Raw genomic sequence first — 16,249 nt, 5'->3', positions numbered from 1 at the left:
TGTTTGCCGTAATGGATCGTTCTGGAATGTTTGTATGCCTTCTGTGTATGTATACAAGTAATGGCAGGTGATAATGAATTGAGCTATATCTTTTCTAAGAAAAGTGATTTTTTCTTCTTCTAAGAACACGTGAGCTAAAATGTGAGGAGATCACTCGCGCGAGCCTGGGTAAAGGAAAATGCGTGCTTGTTAACGTGGCGTGCGTGAGCCGTGGGCGGGAGGTCCGGCACCCTACCGGCTGCGTTGGACCGAGGACCTCTGAGGACGATAAAAAGGGTCGGCACTTGAGTTCTACGCCCAGGCGTGCTCTCCCGGCCAGTGAACAAAACCCCGAAAAACGTCCTATTTCAATGGCTGAGGTGTGTGTCTGCGGCACCAGCACCTGGCGACGAGGTGGCGTGCTATAGGCTATGCACACGTGCATAGGCTGTCAGTTATTGGGCCCAGCGTGTGCACCACACTTGAATCTACTGTGCTAGGTTGTGCGTGTTCTGCTATGCTGTCTAGCAGAGCATGTCTGCCTCCCGAGTGAAGGAGGCCATGAGAACTAAATCGCCTCAAGACGTTTCCGGGTTGGGAGGGTCGAGCGCCCATGTCCTCTTCATGCATCGCCAATACATAATTGAGCGCTCTGGAGTGCCGCTGCCAACGCGCGGCGCTCTACGGCACTCCATGTACGAATGGAAGACTTCGGTGGGACAATGCCGGCACCACGTTACGAGAGACACTCCTCGTGGCCGAAAAGAGCACGCAACTCCGTGCCTATCTCTGTCGGAAAAGAAGAGACAAAATACTGAGTACACTCGACGAGCCACCTACATGTTACCTAGCCTCTAGAGCTCCCCCCAGAGGAGCCTCTTGGTACTACAGCGAGAAGCGATGGAGACAGACCTGGCCGGGGGCAGACTGCTCCTCTACGGAACGGCTTCCCAGCCTCGCTCTGTACAGAGTCTCTTGGCTTATCTGCAGTTCGGCCGGGCAGGGGTGAAGGCCTTCTAGGCGCCACGAAGCTTCTGTGGAAGCGACAGTTGCACATTTCAAGCATAACATGCAACACTGAAGGAAGAGGTTACCATGCTATTGGCTATTAACTCCCCTCCATGATTCTGGCAGGCAAGATGGGCGTGCCTGTGCCCAGGACAAGCGGCATCTCTCGCGAGCTCCAGAGGAACGAGGGGCGGGTACCCTGGAAGGCAGTCTACAAGTCGTGACAATGGGTCAAGGGAACATGCGTTGAAACTGCAGCCACGCAAACCATATACAAAATGAGAGACTGAGGTTCCCATGCCTCTTGGCTGAGGATTGTAGAAGCATAATGTTAACCTCACGTGCGCCTCGGGCACTCAAGATACGGATCCCCTCTTAACCATGTTCTGTCTACCTGTAGCGCCAAGAAGCCCTTAAACTCCCAGCGATCGCTGAATGGCAGGTTGCTCTTGGTAAGAGGTTGCTTTGGGCCATCATTTGGTACACGGGCCCAATATAATAATAGCAGTGTTTATATAGTGCCTCGAGGACGAGGCTATATAAATGAGGTACTGTCCCAGAGAGGGTCAAAAAAGGAGCAATTTCCCAATTATTGATCTCAAATGTGGACAGCAGCAGCGGGGGGTATGGGTGAAAACTCCCCTCGACCAAGCTCTACCAAAGAATTCATGCTTCCTGGGGCACAGCGCAGACAACACGGCGCCACTTTCTAATCAGAATGATGCATTAAACAGCTGATCTTTTAAATAGCGCCCCCTCGCCGAAGCCTTGATGCACCGATGCAACAACCTCCCCTCGCGTGGATGTTTATTGCAACAGACTGGAAAGGCCCTCGGGCCGTTTCATCAGTGCATACAGCTCTCTGCAGCGCGTGCATTAGCCTACTGAGATGTGTCATTGACATCGCTGCGGTTTTGCAGTGGTGAGCATGCCCTGTGGTTTCCGCGGCAGTCCAGCTAATGGTGGGACTGGCCTGCTGGTTGCACTCAGTGGCGAGGCATGGCAACACCGACAGCGCCTCAACACCACTGCCCGCACACGCCCAGTCCGCATAGCTGCAGAGGCGGACCGGGTCCACGGGTGGAGGGGGCGGAGATGGGGGCGGTCAACGGACCGGCATGGCTAAGGGGCACACGGACGCCCTATTGGGAAGGCTAGGCAGCAAGCCGTAACCTCTTTAAGGCAAGTGGGGGTGTCCCAGTCACACGCATATCAGTCATAGTGGGAGGTCAAGAACGCCCCCTGCGGAGTTCCAGGTGATGGGCTCTGCTACTGTAGCCTATTACTAGATGTGCCTGCGAGTGCTTAATGGGTCTTCTACACTGCAGACACGGGAAGATAACACGAGGGTGAGAGGGTCCATTTCATTTAGTGATGTTACCTGTAACAAGACAAGATAGCTCAGTGGATTAAGGCACCTGCGGTCTGCTTCAGAAAACGCCCTGCAACTAGTGGTCCACAGATGGAATCCCGGCGCATACCCGGCCACCCGGTGTGTTGCTGTGCCTGCTGGCGAGTATCAGAGGAGGGAACACAGCCCGGCAGAGGCGCTATTTATTTCTGAGGCCAAGGCTGAGCTGTAAAAGATACATATTTCCTGACAGTGCTTCTACACAGCGTGTTTTTTTTGTTTTTTTACATTCCTTCCTGAAGGCGTACAATGCAACAGCAACGCGTTATTGTGACATGCCTGCTTACCTGGGCTTCCGTGCGCTGCCGGCCTCACGCTCTCCCTCCCTCGGATGCCATCGACAGAGAAAAAGGAATCGGCCTCGTAAATGGTGTTTAACATTTGCTGTAATCCGGGCATTGAGAAGCGCTGCACCCAGTCCCGCCTTGCCGGGCGATGTGCTCATCCGCAGCGGCCGCTCAGCCGCTGGTGCCCGGGGGCAGGCGCATGCCGAGGTCGCCCGTCACTGTGCGCTCCTCCGCAGATCGATCGGTAACCGTGCCCCTGGATGATCCGTGCAGTGACCCGGCCGTGCCAATCGCCTCCAGATCGGCCCCGCTCTGCGCACAAGCCGCAACCCCTGCGCCGAGGGTGCCCGGTCCCCGACCCGTGCAGCCTTTAAAGTCGCCTCGGAGACTCCGCATCGGCCGGCCCGTTCGCAGGGAGGCTCCAGCCTAGGTCGTGCAGAAGCGGGGGCACTTTCTTCGGCTCCCAGCCTCCGGGATCAGGGGCTCGCGCGGGTCCAGGAAGTGACTGTGGCGATGTGCATCTCCTCCAGCTCCGGGCTCCTCCGTGCAGAGCTTCGCGGGACTTTGCAAGACTCTGCAGGAACTCGCGCGGGGCTCTCTGCAACTTCTGCACACAGGGAGTGCAGCCTTCAGCCTCAACCCTCTGCAGCACCCCTCTCCCCCTCCTCCTCCTTCCCGGTATCCACCTGTGCTGGCCTCCTGCCTGCCTGCCCTACCCCCGCACAACAGCCTACAGCCCCAGTGCCCCCAGCCCTGATTCTGAACAGAAATAGCTCGCAGGGGGCGGAGTCGGCCAAAAATAGCCCAGTGCCAGAAGTCAGTTACACTCAGAGAGAAGCTGCATTGTTAGCGGGCAGCGGCCCCGTTGATTGGTGGGGGCGGGAGCCACTCAGGCAGCAGACAAGAGGGGGAGGGAGGAGCCCCGCCTCGGCCTGCTTGCCTCCCTCCCTGCCTTCCCAGCGCTTTTCTTTCGTTCTCCCTAAATCCTTCCCTGCCAGCCGCCTCGCGCTCTTGCCTGTCTGCCCTCAGCACGCTCTTCCCTGCTGCATCCGTTCTTTTTTCGACCCCGCTGCCTGTACCTGCGTCGTAGTCCAGCCAGCCGCCACAGGCAGCGCGCACCACATTTTTGCCATCGCTTCAGCACTTGCACACACTTATAAAAAAGTTGCAGTTTTCATTACAACGTTTCTATTTTGCGGATGTGATGGTTACCTAAAGAAAGGCATGGCCAAAGCCATTAGAGCTGGGCATGTTAGTCTTGCTTGCAGCCCTGTGTACCAAGCAGGCTATCAGGTGCCTAGGGGCCAACCCCCGCGCTCACAGGTACTTCCGGCATCGACCTGGTGCGCTCTCCTATGCCTAGGTCCAAAGGACCGACGACGACTCAAATGGCCAGAAATGCCCAAGTATTCCAAACAAATGCCGGGCGAAACCAAACCTGCCCACCATCACTAATTCCCGACAGGAGTAGGCATTGATACCAAACTTGCATGCCACAACCAAACCCATAGGCTATGCCCAATCTCACACGTCAAGCTGAGTGATTATATGCCCCAGTTAATGCCACCATATCCCAGTATTCAACCAGCTTACAAGCTAAAGAGAAATCATAGGGCAAGATTTCCACAATTTCCAAGGTCCAAATTGGACAAGTTCCATAATGTATTCTGTGTGACACAGTAGACGTGATACAAAGGCGGGGTCAGATTAGTGGGGGGAATTTTAGGGACATATTTCCAGTGTCTAGATTCTAGAAGCTCCCTATAATCAAAGAAGCTTTCAAGCCTTTGACAGACTTGGCTTAAATTGTCCCAGTAGTCGGCTCGGCCAGCAACAGAGACAAGACGAATCCCACCAAAACTTGTAGTGTGGTGTTGCAGGAAAAATGTAGGTCATTCGGTTACCTCCAAAAGAAGTGGTGGTAACGGAATTAGCACCAGTTCCTTCCCGCACCTCCGAACTCGGAACGAGGCCCATTGTCCCTCCAGACATCAGGCCCAAATTCTGCAAACACTCTGTACCCTGCAAGGCTTCCACCCATACATTAAGTACCTGTTAGCTCAGATACCCAGAGTCTTGCAAGAATTGCCGGGGTAGATGTGGGTGTCAAATGGCCAGGAAATAGCCTCACTCCAAATTGCCTAAGGAAGACCTGTTAAACACCATTCTTTGCCATGACAAGTTTTGTCCAGAGAGGCAAAGACAAAGAAGGCTGTTGTAATTAGTGTTTGTATGTGAGGCAGAATGTGTGATGTCACCTGGAGTGTTGGTGTGGGTCAGTGTTCTATGGGTTCCAGGAGTGACAGTTGGCCTGTTAGCTGGCTGGATGGACGTCCAGTGTTTCTGTTTTAGGAACTTGGATTGAATAAACTTACTACCACATAACTGATGTTCCTGCGTAGTACTTCTTAGAAGAACCCCACTTATTTTATGTCACTGGCGACAAGGAGGTCTTTGCTGCTGGGAGGGGGTGGGAGGAAGTACAGTACACTGCCCTCCCTGAACTACAGCCATCTGGGGAGGGACCAGCCTGCCCAGGACCAGAGGAGTTGGGCCAGAGCTACCCTGCAGGCCAGGCGGGGCAGGAGCAGTTGCCAACAGGGTTGAGGATCAGTGAGGGCGGCCGTGGAGACGTACTGCGGGCAGTGCAAGGGTAGGTCCAAGGCGGCGGTCTGGGCCCGGGAGAGCAGCTGTCCAGACAGGCAGTGCTGGCCTTGCCTGCTATTGGGCATTGCAGGCGAATAACGAATAACTGGTGGTGTCAGAAGTCTGGTCGGGCCTGTTCACCGGGTGGCGTGGGCCAGAAGGAACCAAGTTGCAGGAGAGGAGAGGTCAGCAGGGACTGGCCACCGCCGTTCCAGATGTCTGTGGATCTGTGAGTGCTAAGGGGACGCAGGGTTCGTGGCGAGCTCAGGTGGCCCGCTATCAGCTGCTGCGCCGGTGAATCTATTCCGGGCAGCGGTGGGGCCGGTCAAGTGGAGGACCGGCACGGATTTGGTTGCCCACTGAGGATCGCTCTGGTCAGAGGAGTGGGTACTGCGGTACATGCTGGGGTTGCGGTTGACAGCTCTGCAGTGAAGGGAGTGAAGAGGAGCAACCGAGAAGAGCATAACCATGCAGCTGGTGTCTCTGTCGACGACCTGCGAATTGGGGCAAGGTCAAGTGGTTCAAGCGTGGAGTCTGCGGGACGTCTTTTGGGGAGGGCAGCTGCAGGTCAGGTCGGACGGCGGGGACGCAGCTGGAGGTGGAGTTTACTCTCTTGTGCCTAGGAACTGTATGATGATGTCACAGGTTGTGGGAGTCGCGTCACAGTATTGCCAACTGAAACACAGCGTAGCTGTGGATGGCGACGTTCCATTGGAATGCAGCGTGGGTGCCATGTGCGCGGGGAGGCATGCTTGGAAAAACGGATGGGAAAGGTGGCAGTTCCCGCATGTCACTGGAGCACAATCAGCTGGGGCGTTTGGGACATCTGTTACGGCAGCGGGTTCCGTAGCTGAAGCTCGTGTAGGTGAAGATGAGGGATGGCGCAGTGGCAAAGTGTGTGGAAAGAGGCGGCGAGTGGCCTCCGGAGCAGACGAAAACTGTGGATGATCGTAGTGGTGTGCCGGTGAGGGAGGACATTTGCCAGACGAAAACTGCAGATGATCGTGGTGGTGTGCCGGCGAGGGAGGCATACTGAAAGGCGCAGGAAAACCCCACACACTGGACTGGGGTATTAGTGTAACACAATATACTGAAAGAATTTGTGCCGGCGAGGGAGGGCATTTGTTTTGTGGGTGCCAATGGATGGTTGTACCGCCAAGGGTTTGGCAACCTGGGCCGCAGTGCAGCAGAGAGCTTGAGGGAGCTGGATCCTGATTCATGAGGCGCATACGTGCACATGAAGGCCCTCTCTAGGACTGAAGACTAAAGACAGTAGGTGTCGGTGAGGCCTGTTAAGTTTGCTGTCTATGTGTTGTGGCTTTGGGGATAGTACATATCATGGGGTTGGGCGCTGGGTCAATGTTAGCAGTCAAGGCCTGCTTTGTGGTTTATGAAATGTTGTGTTTGTGTCTGTGGCCTGTTGTTTAGGACATGCTTTGGGTGGTGCTGTGGATTCGTGGGTGCAGTGTTCTTGCATCTGGGGTTGTCACTGTGTTGTTGTTTCCCTTTTGCAGGGGGGTGATTGTGTGGTTGGAGCTGCATCGTTCTTACTTTGGACATGAGGGTGCGGGATTGGCGCTGGACTTTCACGCTGGGACATTTCACAGGGGCTCTTTCTTTATTCTTCTTTCCAGGGTTATCTGTTTGTTTTGTGGTGTTCTATGTGCATTCGTAGAGGAATCTCCCCTGGTAATTTTAAGAATGGCCGGTTGGGCTCTGATTGATCTGGGATCGGTGGTGGGGTGTTTGGTTATGGGTATTCTTGGCATGGGTCTGAGTTTGTGAGTGGCCGGGCGGACTCTCGGGTTGCGTGTACCTTTGTTTTGGGAAGTTGGGTGCTGCTCTACATTCAGAGTTGTCGTGCGGGCCTTGGTGGAGTTACTGTTTTTTTGGTACAGGCAGTATGGCGCTGTTTTATGCTGAGCGGCCAGGTGGGCTCTGGAGTATGGGTATTGGAAGGTTGTGCAGTGAGATGTTGCTGTTAGGTATGGCACTGGTGTTGCTTCATGGTGTCCGTGGTGTGGAATCGGGGCAGTTAGGTGATGTCTATTTCCGGGGTGGCTGGGCGGGTCCCGAGGGGTTATAGTTAGTGTTGGGAGTGAGGTCTTGGTTACAGTTGATTGGTTGGTTTAGGGCTGTGTGAAGTGCATGGTACCTGTTGATGGTTTGGGGTGTAGGTGTGTGTGTGTGGGTGATGTCGTGGGTGTTGTGCAGTGTGTTCAGTGGGGCTGTTGTTTACAGCCATGGTTTATTATGGTTGCAGTCGGTTGGTTGCTATTGGTTACAGCAGGTTTTGGGGCTGTTGGTTACAGCCGTGGTTATTACTTTTGGTTACGGTCTATCGGTTGCTGTCAGCTTACAGAGCAGGTTAGGGGCTGTTGGTTGCAGCCTGGTGCATGTGATGCTTGGGACGCACGGTAGTGTTGTATGATTCAGTTGTTGGGTATAGTTGTGGTTGGGGTCGGGCCGTGTGAACTGCTGATGGTTTGGGGTGGATGTGTGTGTGTGTTGTCGTGGCTATGGTGTAGTGTGTTCATTGGAGCTGTTGGTTACGGCCAGGGTCTATTGTTGTAGCGGTCGGGTGGTTGCTGTTGGTTACAGCAGGTTTGGGGGTTGTTGGCTAAAGCCATGGGTATGACTGTTGATTACAGTCTATCGGTTGCTGTCGGTTACAGCAGATTTGGGGGGCTGTTGGTTGCAGACATGGTTATTACTGTCAGGTGCGGTCTATCCGTTGCTGTCGGTTACAGCGCAGGTTAGGGGCTGTTGGTTACAGCCGTGGTTATTTCTGTCGGTTATGGTATATGGTTACAGCCATGGTTTTAACTGTTGGTTACGGTCTATTGGTTGCTGCCGGTTACGGCGCAGGTTAAGTGTGTTGCAGTGCTTGGGTGCTGTTGGTTACAGTGGGTATGGGGGCTGTTAGTTACAGCCATGGTTATTTCTGTCGGTAATGGTCTATCGGTTGCTGTCAGTTATAGCAGGTTAGGGGCTTTTGGTGCGGCCTGCATTCATATGGGGTGTATGATGGTTTGTTACGGTCGGTCCGGGCTGTTGTTTCCGGAGCAAGTTAGGGGATGTTGGCTGCAGCCAGTTGCATGTGGGGTTTGGGGTGCACAGTGGTGTTGGTATGATTTTGTTCTTGGGCACAGTAGGTTGGAAGTTTGGTTGTAGTTGGTTGGTATGAGGCCGTGTGAGGTGCATGGTAGGGTTGTTATTGGTTGCAGTTGGTTTGTTGCTGTTGGTTACAGCGGGTTTGGGGCTGTTGGTTACAGCCATGGTTATGACTGTCAGTTGCGGTCTATCGGTTGCTGTCAGTTACAGCGCTGGTTTAGGGACTGTTGGGTACAGCCAGGTGTGGCGGTCACAGTGGGTTGCTGCTGTTAGGTGCATGGACATGTATTGGGTTGTTCAATGGGTGGCATATCTGCTATTGATATAGAGCTTTGGCCCTGTTTGGGGCAGCAGGGCACCATGTGGATTGTGTGGAAGTGTACCCCGGGGTAGCGGTGGCATCCGCTGGTTAGGGGCTGAGAGGTGTGTGTTGTTCCTGGGGTTTTGGTCAGTTGTGGTCGCGATGGTGTTGGTATATTTTTAGTGTGTGAGCAGGATTCTGGGTTGTGTAGGGTGTGTGTATGTTTTGTAGCGGTTCAGTGGTGGGCTGTTGGTTGCGGCAGGCTGAGGGCTGATGCTTGTATGTTTGTGCAGTTGCGGTTTTGTAGGGGGGATGTGTGAGGAGCATGGTGTGGTTGAGGTGCATGCAGAAGTGGCATGAGGTCAGTTAGTGTGTCACGATGTTTCGGGTAGTTTGCAGGTAGGGGTGTTTTGCCGTTGGGGCATTTTTGGGTTTCATTCCATTCTGGGCATACATGTTCCCGTGTTCCACTTTTCCCGTACATTGGCCGCGCATTGGCTCTTTCGTGGTTGTGCACAATGTCTGAGCTTTAGATCAAAATGATATGGGTTCTGCAGTATGTGAGGTCGGTTCTAGGTCCCCTACTTGTTACTGTTGGTATTCTTTTTGGTAGATGAAGGGAGGGAGATGTGTTGTAATTAGTGTTTGTATGTGAGTCAGAATGTGTGATGTCACCTGGAGTGTTGGTCCATGTTCTATGGGTTCCAGGAGTGACAGTTGGCCTGTTAGCTGGCTGAATGGGTGTCCAGTGTTTCTGTACTAAGGAACTAGATGGAATAAACGTACTACCACATACCTGATGTTCCTGCGTAGTACTTCATAGAAGAACCCCACTTACTTTTTTGTTAAAGAGTCCCACCTGTGCAAGTTAGTGTGATGCACAAGACATGGTGTTTGGAATGATTTTCTGCATTCAATACAAACGTTGTCTACATTTAATTGAAATGACACTTTTTTAGACAGGCATGTCATTAGCATTTTACGGTTTGTGTTCCCTTTCTGAGTGCTGCATGATTAACCATCTCTGGCTTTTTATGGAAGTGATTGTAATTCATTTCTCCATTACTTGCATTGACAGAGAAAGTGTGCAAATGTGTTTCCGTCTTTTTTGAATTCCTGTTTGCCCTGAAGAAAGCTGGGCCCTCGAAGCTGTTTGCCGTCCCCAGCCGAAACTCGAGTAGGCGACACCTGGACTACATTGATGTACTCCTTCGCATGTATGTTCATGGGAGAGAAGCTCACTTGGATGGATCTATCCCAATACTAGTCTAAATGAACTTTGCTCATGCAATACAAATTGATGCAGAGCCATCATACAAGTGTGTAGGTGTCATTTCTAACAGCATTTCATTTGCTTTTGGCCAACTGCCTTTGAGTCCTTTTTTTATGTTGTCTACTCTCTGGTGCTGGTAGCACATTAGGTGGGTTTTTGCATCTAGAGAGGGACACAATGTTCTCTCTTGTCTATTTTTACTGTTTTTGATCTATTACAAAACATACAAGTGCATTTGTTTATAATTCTTTTTACAATGTGATCTTGGTCTGAAGATTTGCTTTATTGCAAATTCAACTTGGTATCCAGTCATTGCATCGAATACAAAGCATTGAATGCCAAAGCATCGAAAAAATCAATTGGAAAAAAGCATTGAATGCATTTTTTTCAAAGGTAAAGGTTTTATTTTAATTATAATGGGGTTTAAGGGGTAAAAAACAGGGGTTGGAAGGACCCCCCCCATTAAAAAAGACCTTATCTCCTCTGCCTTTGGTTCTATGATGTCCCTCATACAGAAACGAGGAGGGATGGGACCATGTCTTGATAATATATGCCTCCCCATAATATAGTCCCACCTCCAACCGCTTGTGAGCTACATTAATCCAGAAAAGAACTCTCTGTTCCAGGCTTATTCATGCCTTGTAGCTTTGCTGCTTGTGAAACGCAGAGTGTTTTGGACAGACTCGCACAGCTCACCAACCAAACACCGCATCACAGCTGCAGAAAATACCTTGAAGCCAGACTTGACACTTTTAAGCTGCAAGAACAAGACTACAAGATATTTATAGGGGCCGTGACACCCTAACCTGTTGTTAGGCACCCTAGTGACTTGTAAGACTCGACATTCTACTTTTCTCCAAAAGACATTCTTCATTCAGACGTTGCTGCTGAACGGATTGCCTCTCCACCCATGACTTCAAGACCCAGAGCACCCTTCAGTACAAAGTCTGCATTCTTGCTGTTCTCTCCAACAGGGGTGATGTGTTTGTGCTTTTATCAGTTTGTGCTATTTCTTAGTTTAATTAAATGTTACTATTTTTCTACAACTTTGATTGGACATTCTTTTTTGTGGTCACTGTGTTATCGTTTTGGTTCACTACTGTGCCAGCTCCATCCCTTCTGAGAATATAGCCAGACCTCAGCCTGGACTATCCTAAGAGGCAATGTGATATACTGTTCAGGTTGGGCCTTGTTCACCTTTATGATTCAGATCACTGCTGGTTTAGTAGTAGTGTGGAGCTAAGTAGGCGTTTCTGCCAATACTCATATCTGTGCTACTGCAGAGCGGCAATCATTTTGACACACCAGGTGACAATTGTTGGAACTTTGTGCCCAGAGAGTACACCTCCCCTATAGGGTGTAGAGGAGGTCCCAAGTAAAGCCTGCACTCCAACCGCCCATTTCGAGGTACCAGGAATGTTCACACTGAAATATGTGACATATGATGAGCAAATAAACCAGCAGAGAGCCGCAGTGGGGTTCTGTCCAGCACCCATCTGAAGAATAGCTCCTATTGAAGTACCAGTTCCAAGGAAACCATGGACAGTAAGGTTCTTTTTTTTTAAACTTTATTTGTTTTAGTTTTTTTCAAACATTTACAAAATTTTAAAATAAGAAACATTTCATGACTTTAAAATCTCCTGAATCCATAATTTACAGTTTGCAATTAACAATTAACAATTCACAGTTAATTATTATACAATACATAATACATTTTCAACATCAGTTCATTAATACAATCATGATACAATTTGAGCGAATTTTATTCTATTTCGCACACCTGTTCTATGAATGCCAAAACTCTTATTCTCAAGGTCATTGATTCTTCATGTAGCATTTTCATCCATAAAATGTCCCTCAGTAACCATACATTATAAACAAAATCTTTAAAATACATTTCCCTTTTAGTTGCTAGTTCACAGCATTCAGTCATGAGATGACGTAGGGTTTTTAGCTCACCCTTGTCTTTGCAGAACCTACACAATCCATCAACAAGCAATTGTCTAGCTCTTGAGCTTATTATTTCATTAGTCAACAGCACGTTCATGCGAAATCTCATAAAACCAATTTTCATTTTTTTACTAGGAAATTTCTTTAGATATTGCTCCATTTCATTGACTCCTTTCCCTGCTGTTAGTATTTGCATATATAGCTTTGTGTCACAGATTCTCAAACAAGTTTTTTCCCAATCATACACTTTGAGTCTTTTCTTTACCATGTTAGGATTTTTCCCCAGTAGTTCCAAAGTCACTCCTATTTCTTGGAGTAGAGATTCGCATTCAGATCTTAACTTTGCTATAAATCCATCAGTATCATTCTCTCTGAGCTGGGAATAAAGAGTTCTTTCCTTTGAAAATTCACATTTATTCATAGGACAAAGTTTCTTCCACTGAATCAAACTCACGAGAGATTGTATACCCAGTTCATATCTTATAGCCTCCATAGGAATGCATTTAGACATAAAGAATAGTATAGATCTCCAGATTTTACTCTCAACAGCTTTATATTCTGTCTCCATCGTTTTTGGCCAGAATTCAGTTCCATACATAATTGTAGGCAGTAGCTTACTTTTATAGAATTGTCTGCATGGTTCAAGGGAGAATTTACCATACTTATTATCAATCCTCTTCATTTGAATTAGCATACTGTTGACATTTGAGTTGAGATAATTTATCAAGAAGGTTTTGCTATACTTAGCTACTACAGGATACCTCAGAAATTGGAAATTATCTTTAACTGTCAGTTTATTATTATCCCAGTTCCACACAAACTTAGTTTTTTCACATTTTACACCTCCTTTTGAGAATTTAATAACGACAGATTTACCTGAATTGATCTTCAGTTCTATTCCCAACATATAATTACCAAAAGTTGTTATAAGTCTTTGTAGACCCACAGGAGTAGAGTCTATAAGCAAAAAATCATCCTCATAACTCACCCAATTAATTTTCAATTTCCCAATCTTTGGAGAAACCAATTCTGAAGCATCCAATGCTGTTCCTACTCCTGCAACATAAAGATTATACAAAGTGGGTCCACGAATACATCCTTGTCTAATACCCTTCTCAATAGAACACTCTCTTGACAAAAGGCCATCTGAATCCAGTCTAATCTGCGTTTTAGATTCATTTTGCAGTGATATTATAATGCTTAATAGCCCCTTAGGAATTCCATAACTATCCAGCCTCTGCCATAGAAGGTTTCTGTTTAAACAATCAAAAGATTTACTTAAATCCATAGATGCAACATAAATTGGTGCATCCAAAGATTTCCAGGCAAGTGTCTGGAGACACTTTATCAAGAGTCCTCCACAGTCCGTCCCCATATTTCTACGAAATCCTATTATTCTAGGATCAAGTATGTTCATCTCTTCAATCCAATCATTAATTCTTTCCAGTATGATAGCGGCAAATATTTTGGAATCTGCATCCATTATACTGAGAGTACGGTAATTCTATGGATCTTCCCTTGATCCCCTTTTAAAGATTGGCACCATATATGATAGTTTTCAAGAATCAGGAATGCTTTGTGACTCCATTATATCTTGGAATTGGATGTAAAGAATCTTGGCCCATAGGTGTGAGGAGTGCCGCAAGACATTGTTAGTTAGTTTGTTAGGTCCAGGGGTTCTTGAGGAGTTGGACTTCTTTATCTTCTCCTCAATAATATCTGTGGCGATATCTAAATTCCATTTCTCTATTTTTTCCGTGTACTCTAAAGCAGTTTCAGATGTATACATATGCTCAATATAGTTAATCCAAGCATCTTCAGATATGGGATTTGTCATCTTTTTCCAATTCAGTTCTTCTTTATAATTGATTAGATCACAGAAGGCCCTGGTGTTTTCCCCTGCAGGCTTTCTAGCATCTTTTCCCCATCTACCTGGGTAATGCAAATGCGTTCTAATTTAAACCATTTGGTATACCTCTGCTTTAGCTTCCTAATTTTTTCAACACCGTTCATACAAAAATTAGGACTCTTCATGATTTTCCTTATCTCCCTTCTAACGTCGTTTTTTTTCATTCGAATTTCTATAGAATATACATGCTTGTGTTTTTTATCATGATTAGGCTTGGGTGTAAGGTTTGCCTCTAGCCCTATTTTCAAGTATTCTGGAAGACCTTTTACAGAATATCTTTCAATCTTGTCTTCTAAATTACAAGTATTAAATTCAGTGAGCATGCACATATTGAAATCATTCACTTTTTTTTCAGACCAACGCACACGGTTCCCTCTACTACTCACACTTAGATTCCCTAGATTTCTATCACTCGTGTTGGGATTATTCAGTAGCCATTTTAGTTCTAGCATTAACATCGAATGGTCACTCATACCAGTTTCTTTCACTTGAAAGTTTTTTACCTTTCCAAAGATATTAGCGGAAAGAAAAATAAAATCAATCTCAGAGCATGTGCCCCTTGCAGCCCATGTAACTTTTTCATTTTCCAACCGTTGTAACCCCCATCCTAGAGCCCAACACATCCACATTCCACCTTCCACTTTCTTCCTTTTGCCCCTTTTCACATTATGGTAATCGGTCAGAAAACAGTCCAGTTTTTCCACATCATTCAGGTTGCAACTCGCATTGAAATCCCCAGCAAGTATAATGCTTGCATCGCCATATTTGCTAAACCATTCATACAGATATGTGTCTAGTTTGGCCAAAATTGTTGTGAGATTGGAATCCGTGGTTCTATAAACATTCAACAGGAAGAAAATGTCTTTATTATCCCCCACTATTCTAGCCCACACTGTTCCAAGAATTTCACCATATATGTCACACTCTTCTTTTTGCTTTAACATTCCGATTGCTTTTTTAACAAGAGTAGTTATTCCACCTTTTGGTCTACCCAACAATCCTTTTATAGCCGGGATAGAGGCGGTTACAAACCCATCCCATAAAAGCTTCTCTGTAAGCCAGGTTTCTTGTATAAAGAGAAAGTCTGACAATTTAAGGGACAAGCAAATATCACTATTACCTGTTAAATGTTTATTTCCCCTAGAATTCCAACTCAAATTTTTAATATAGAATCAGGCCTAAAGTGGTTGGGTCAAAGATCTTAATTGCGCAATTGAGTCCTCTAGGACCTCTGCTACTCTCCTCAGTTTCAGGTTTTCACTTTTATCTATATGGTTTGCCTCCTGTCTTACAAATTTGTCACGGTTCCACGGGAGGTCATTTTTCTCTTCAATCACTTCCTTTTCGTTTTCCCATATACCTACATCATAACCATATTTGTGAAGGCTATCAGCCTCCTTCATTATAATGTTCCTAACCAATGGCGAGTAGATCACCAACCTGATATAATCATATCTCCATCCATGTATAAAATGAACAAGTTGTATGTCCTCAGATGTTATAAGTCGTAATTCAGGGATTTCATCAAATAATTCCAGGATTTTCCTCCTGTTTAGAAAGACTGGACCTCCCTCCTTGTACAAATATTGTAATATCAGCCCTGGTGCATTTGGATATTTGGGTTTGCAGAGTTTAAAGGCTCTCAATCCATAATTTCCTTCCCCATCCCCATTCATTTGTTCGTTAAAGCTACACTGGTTACCTTTGTTTTGATATTCTTCACTCTCTTCTGACCTCACTCTTCCACTTTAATACCTGCCTCTATTCTCTTATTCCTTGGTTCTTCACTTGTAGTTCCTGTAATGGGTTGTGATTCGCTCCAGTTCTTTTCTTTCAATATCTCCCTTACTATATTCCAGACACTTTCTCCAACTGTAGTTTTGTCCACTTCTTTTGTGTGTTCTACGTTACCATCCTTCTGTTTTTCATTGCTACTTTCGTACATTTGTCTTTCTCTACCTTTGGGATATCTGTATTCCTCTTCTTTTTCCATATCGCCACTTATTTCCCATATACTCTCCCTCCCATCACTGTGAGGTGTCATATGTTGTTGTTTCGGGGGCGCATGTATCTGGGGTTTAAAGATGTCATACATAGCTCTTCCTTCCTTAACCTGAATAGGGGATTTAGATATATCAATCATTTGTCCTCCGTCATTTCCCTTCTTTTTTGTTTTTCCAATTTTATTTCCCTTACCCAGATCCTTGGATGTTATTTCCTGTTTTTTTTTGGCCCTTGTCTTCCTTCATTAGTATTAGTTTTATCTGGCTTTTTCCCTTAAGTGCATCCTTCAATCTTATGTCTGAATTTTCATAACGAGGACCATTTTCAATGGAGTCACCTTCCTTTTAGCCCTCTTTATTTCCCTACT

At 47.2% G+C, this 16,249-nt stretch overlaps 1 protein-coding gene across 7 annotated transcripts in view; it reads right to left on the bottom strand.

Annotated features, from left to right (window-relative positions):
• HDAC7 (histone deacetylase 7) overlaps positions 1-16,249 on the bottom strand; it is a 1,864,336-nt gene that overhangs the window by 441,469 nt on the left and 1,406,618 nt on the right. The window contains exon 1 of one of the 7 annotated variants that reach the window (XM_069653191.1): positions 2,686-3,435. The exons of 5 other annotated variants lie outside the window; for them this stretch is intronic. In XM_069653191.1, coding sequence (XP_069509292.1) covers positions 2,686-2,797 — 112 coding nt within the window. In that variant the 5' untranslated portion in view covers positions 2,798-3,435. Of the gene's footprint in view, positions 1-2,405; positions 2,486-2,685; positions 3,436-16,249 lie in introns of those variants that run through there. One more of the 7 variants, XM_069653193.1, reaches the window with a different exon arrangement.

Source organism: Ambystoma mexicanum, chromosome 3q (assembly GCF_040938575.1).
Source record: "Ambystoma mexicanum isolate Mex_15411 chromosome 3q, UKY_AmexF1_1, whole genome shotgun sequence".
Taxonomy (NCBI): domain Eukaryota; kingdom Metazoa; phylum Chordata; class Amphibia; order Caudata; family Ambystomatidae; genus Ambystoma; species Ambystoma mexicanum.
The sequence above is the reverse complement of the archived record's forward strand: the minus strand, read 5'-3'. Positions and strand labels throughout refer to the sequence as shown.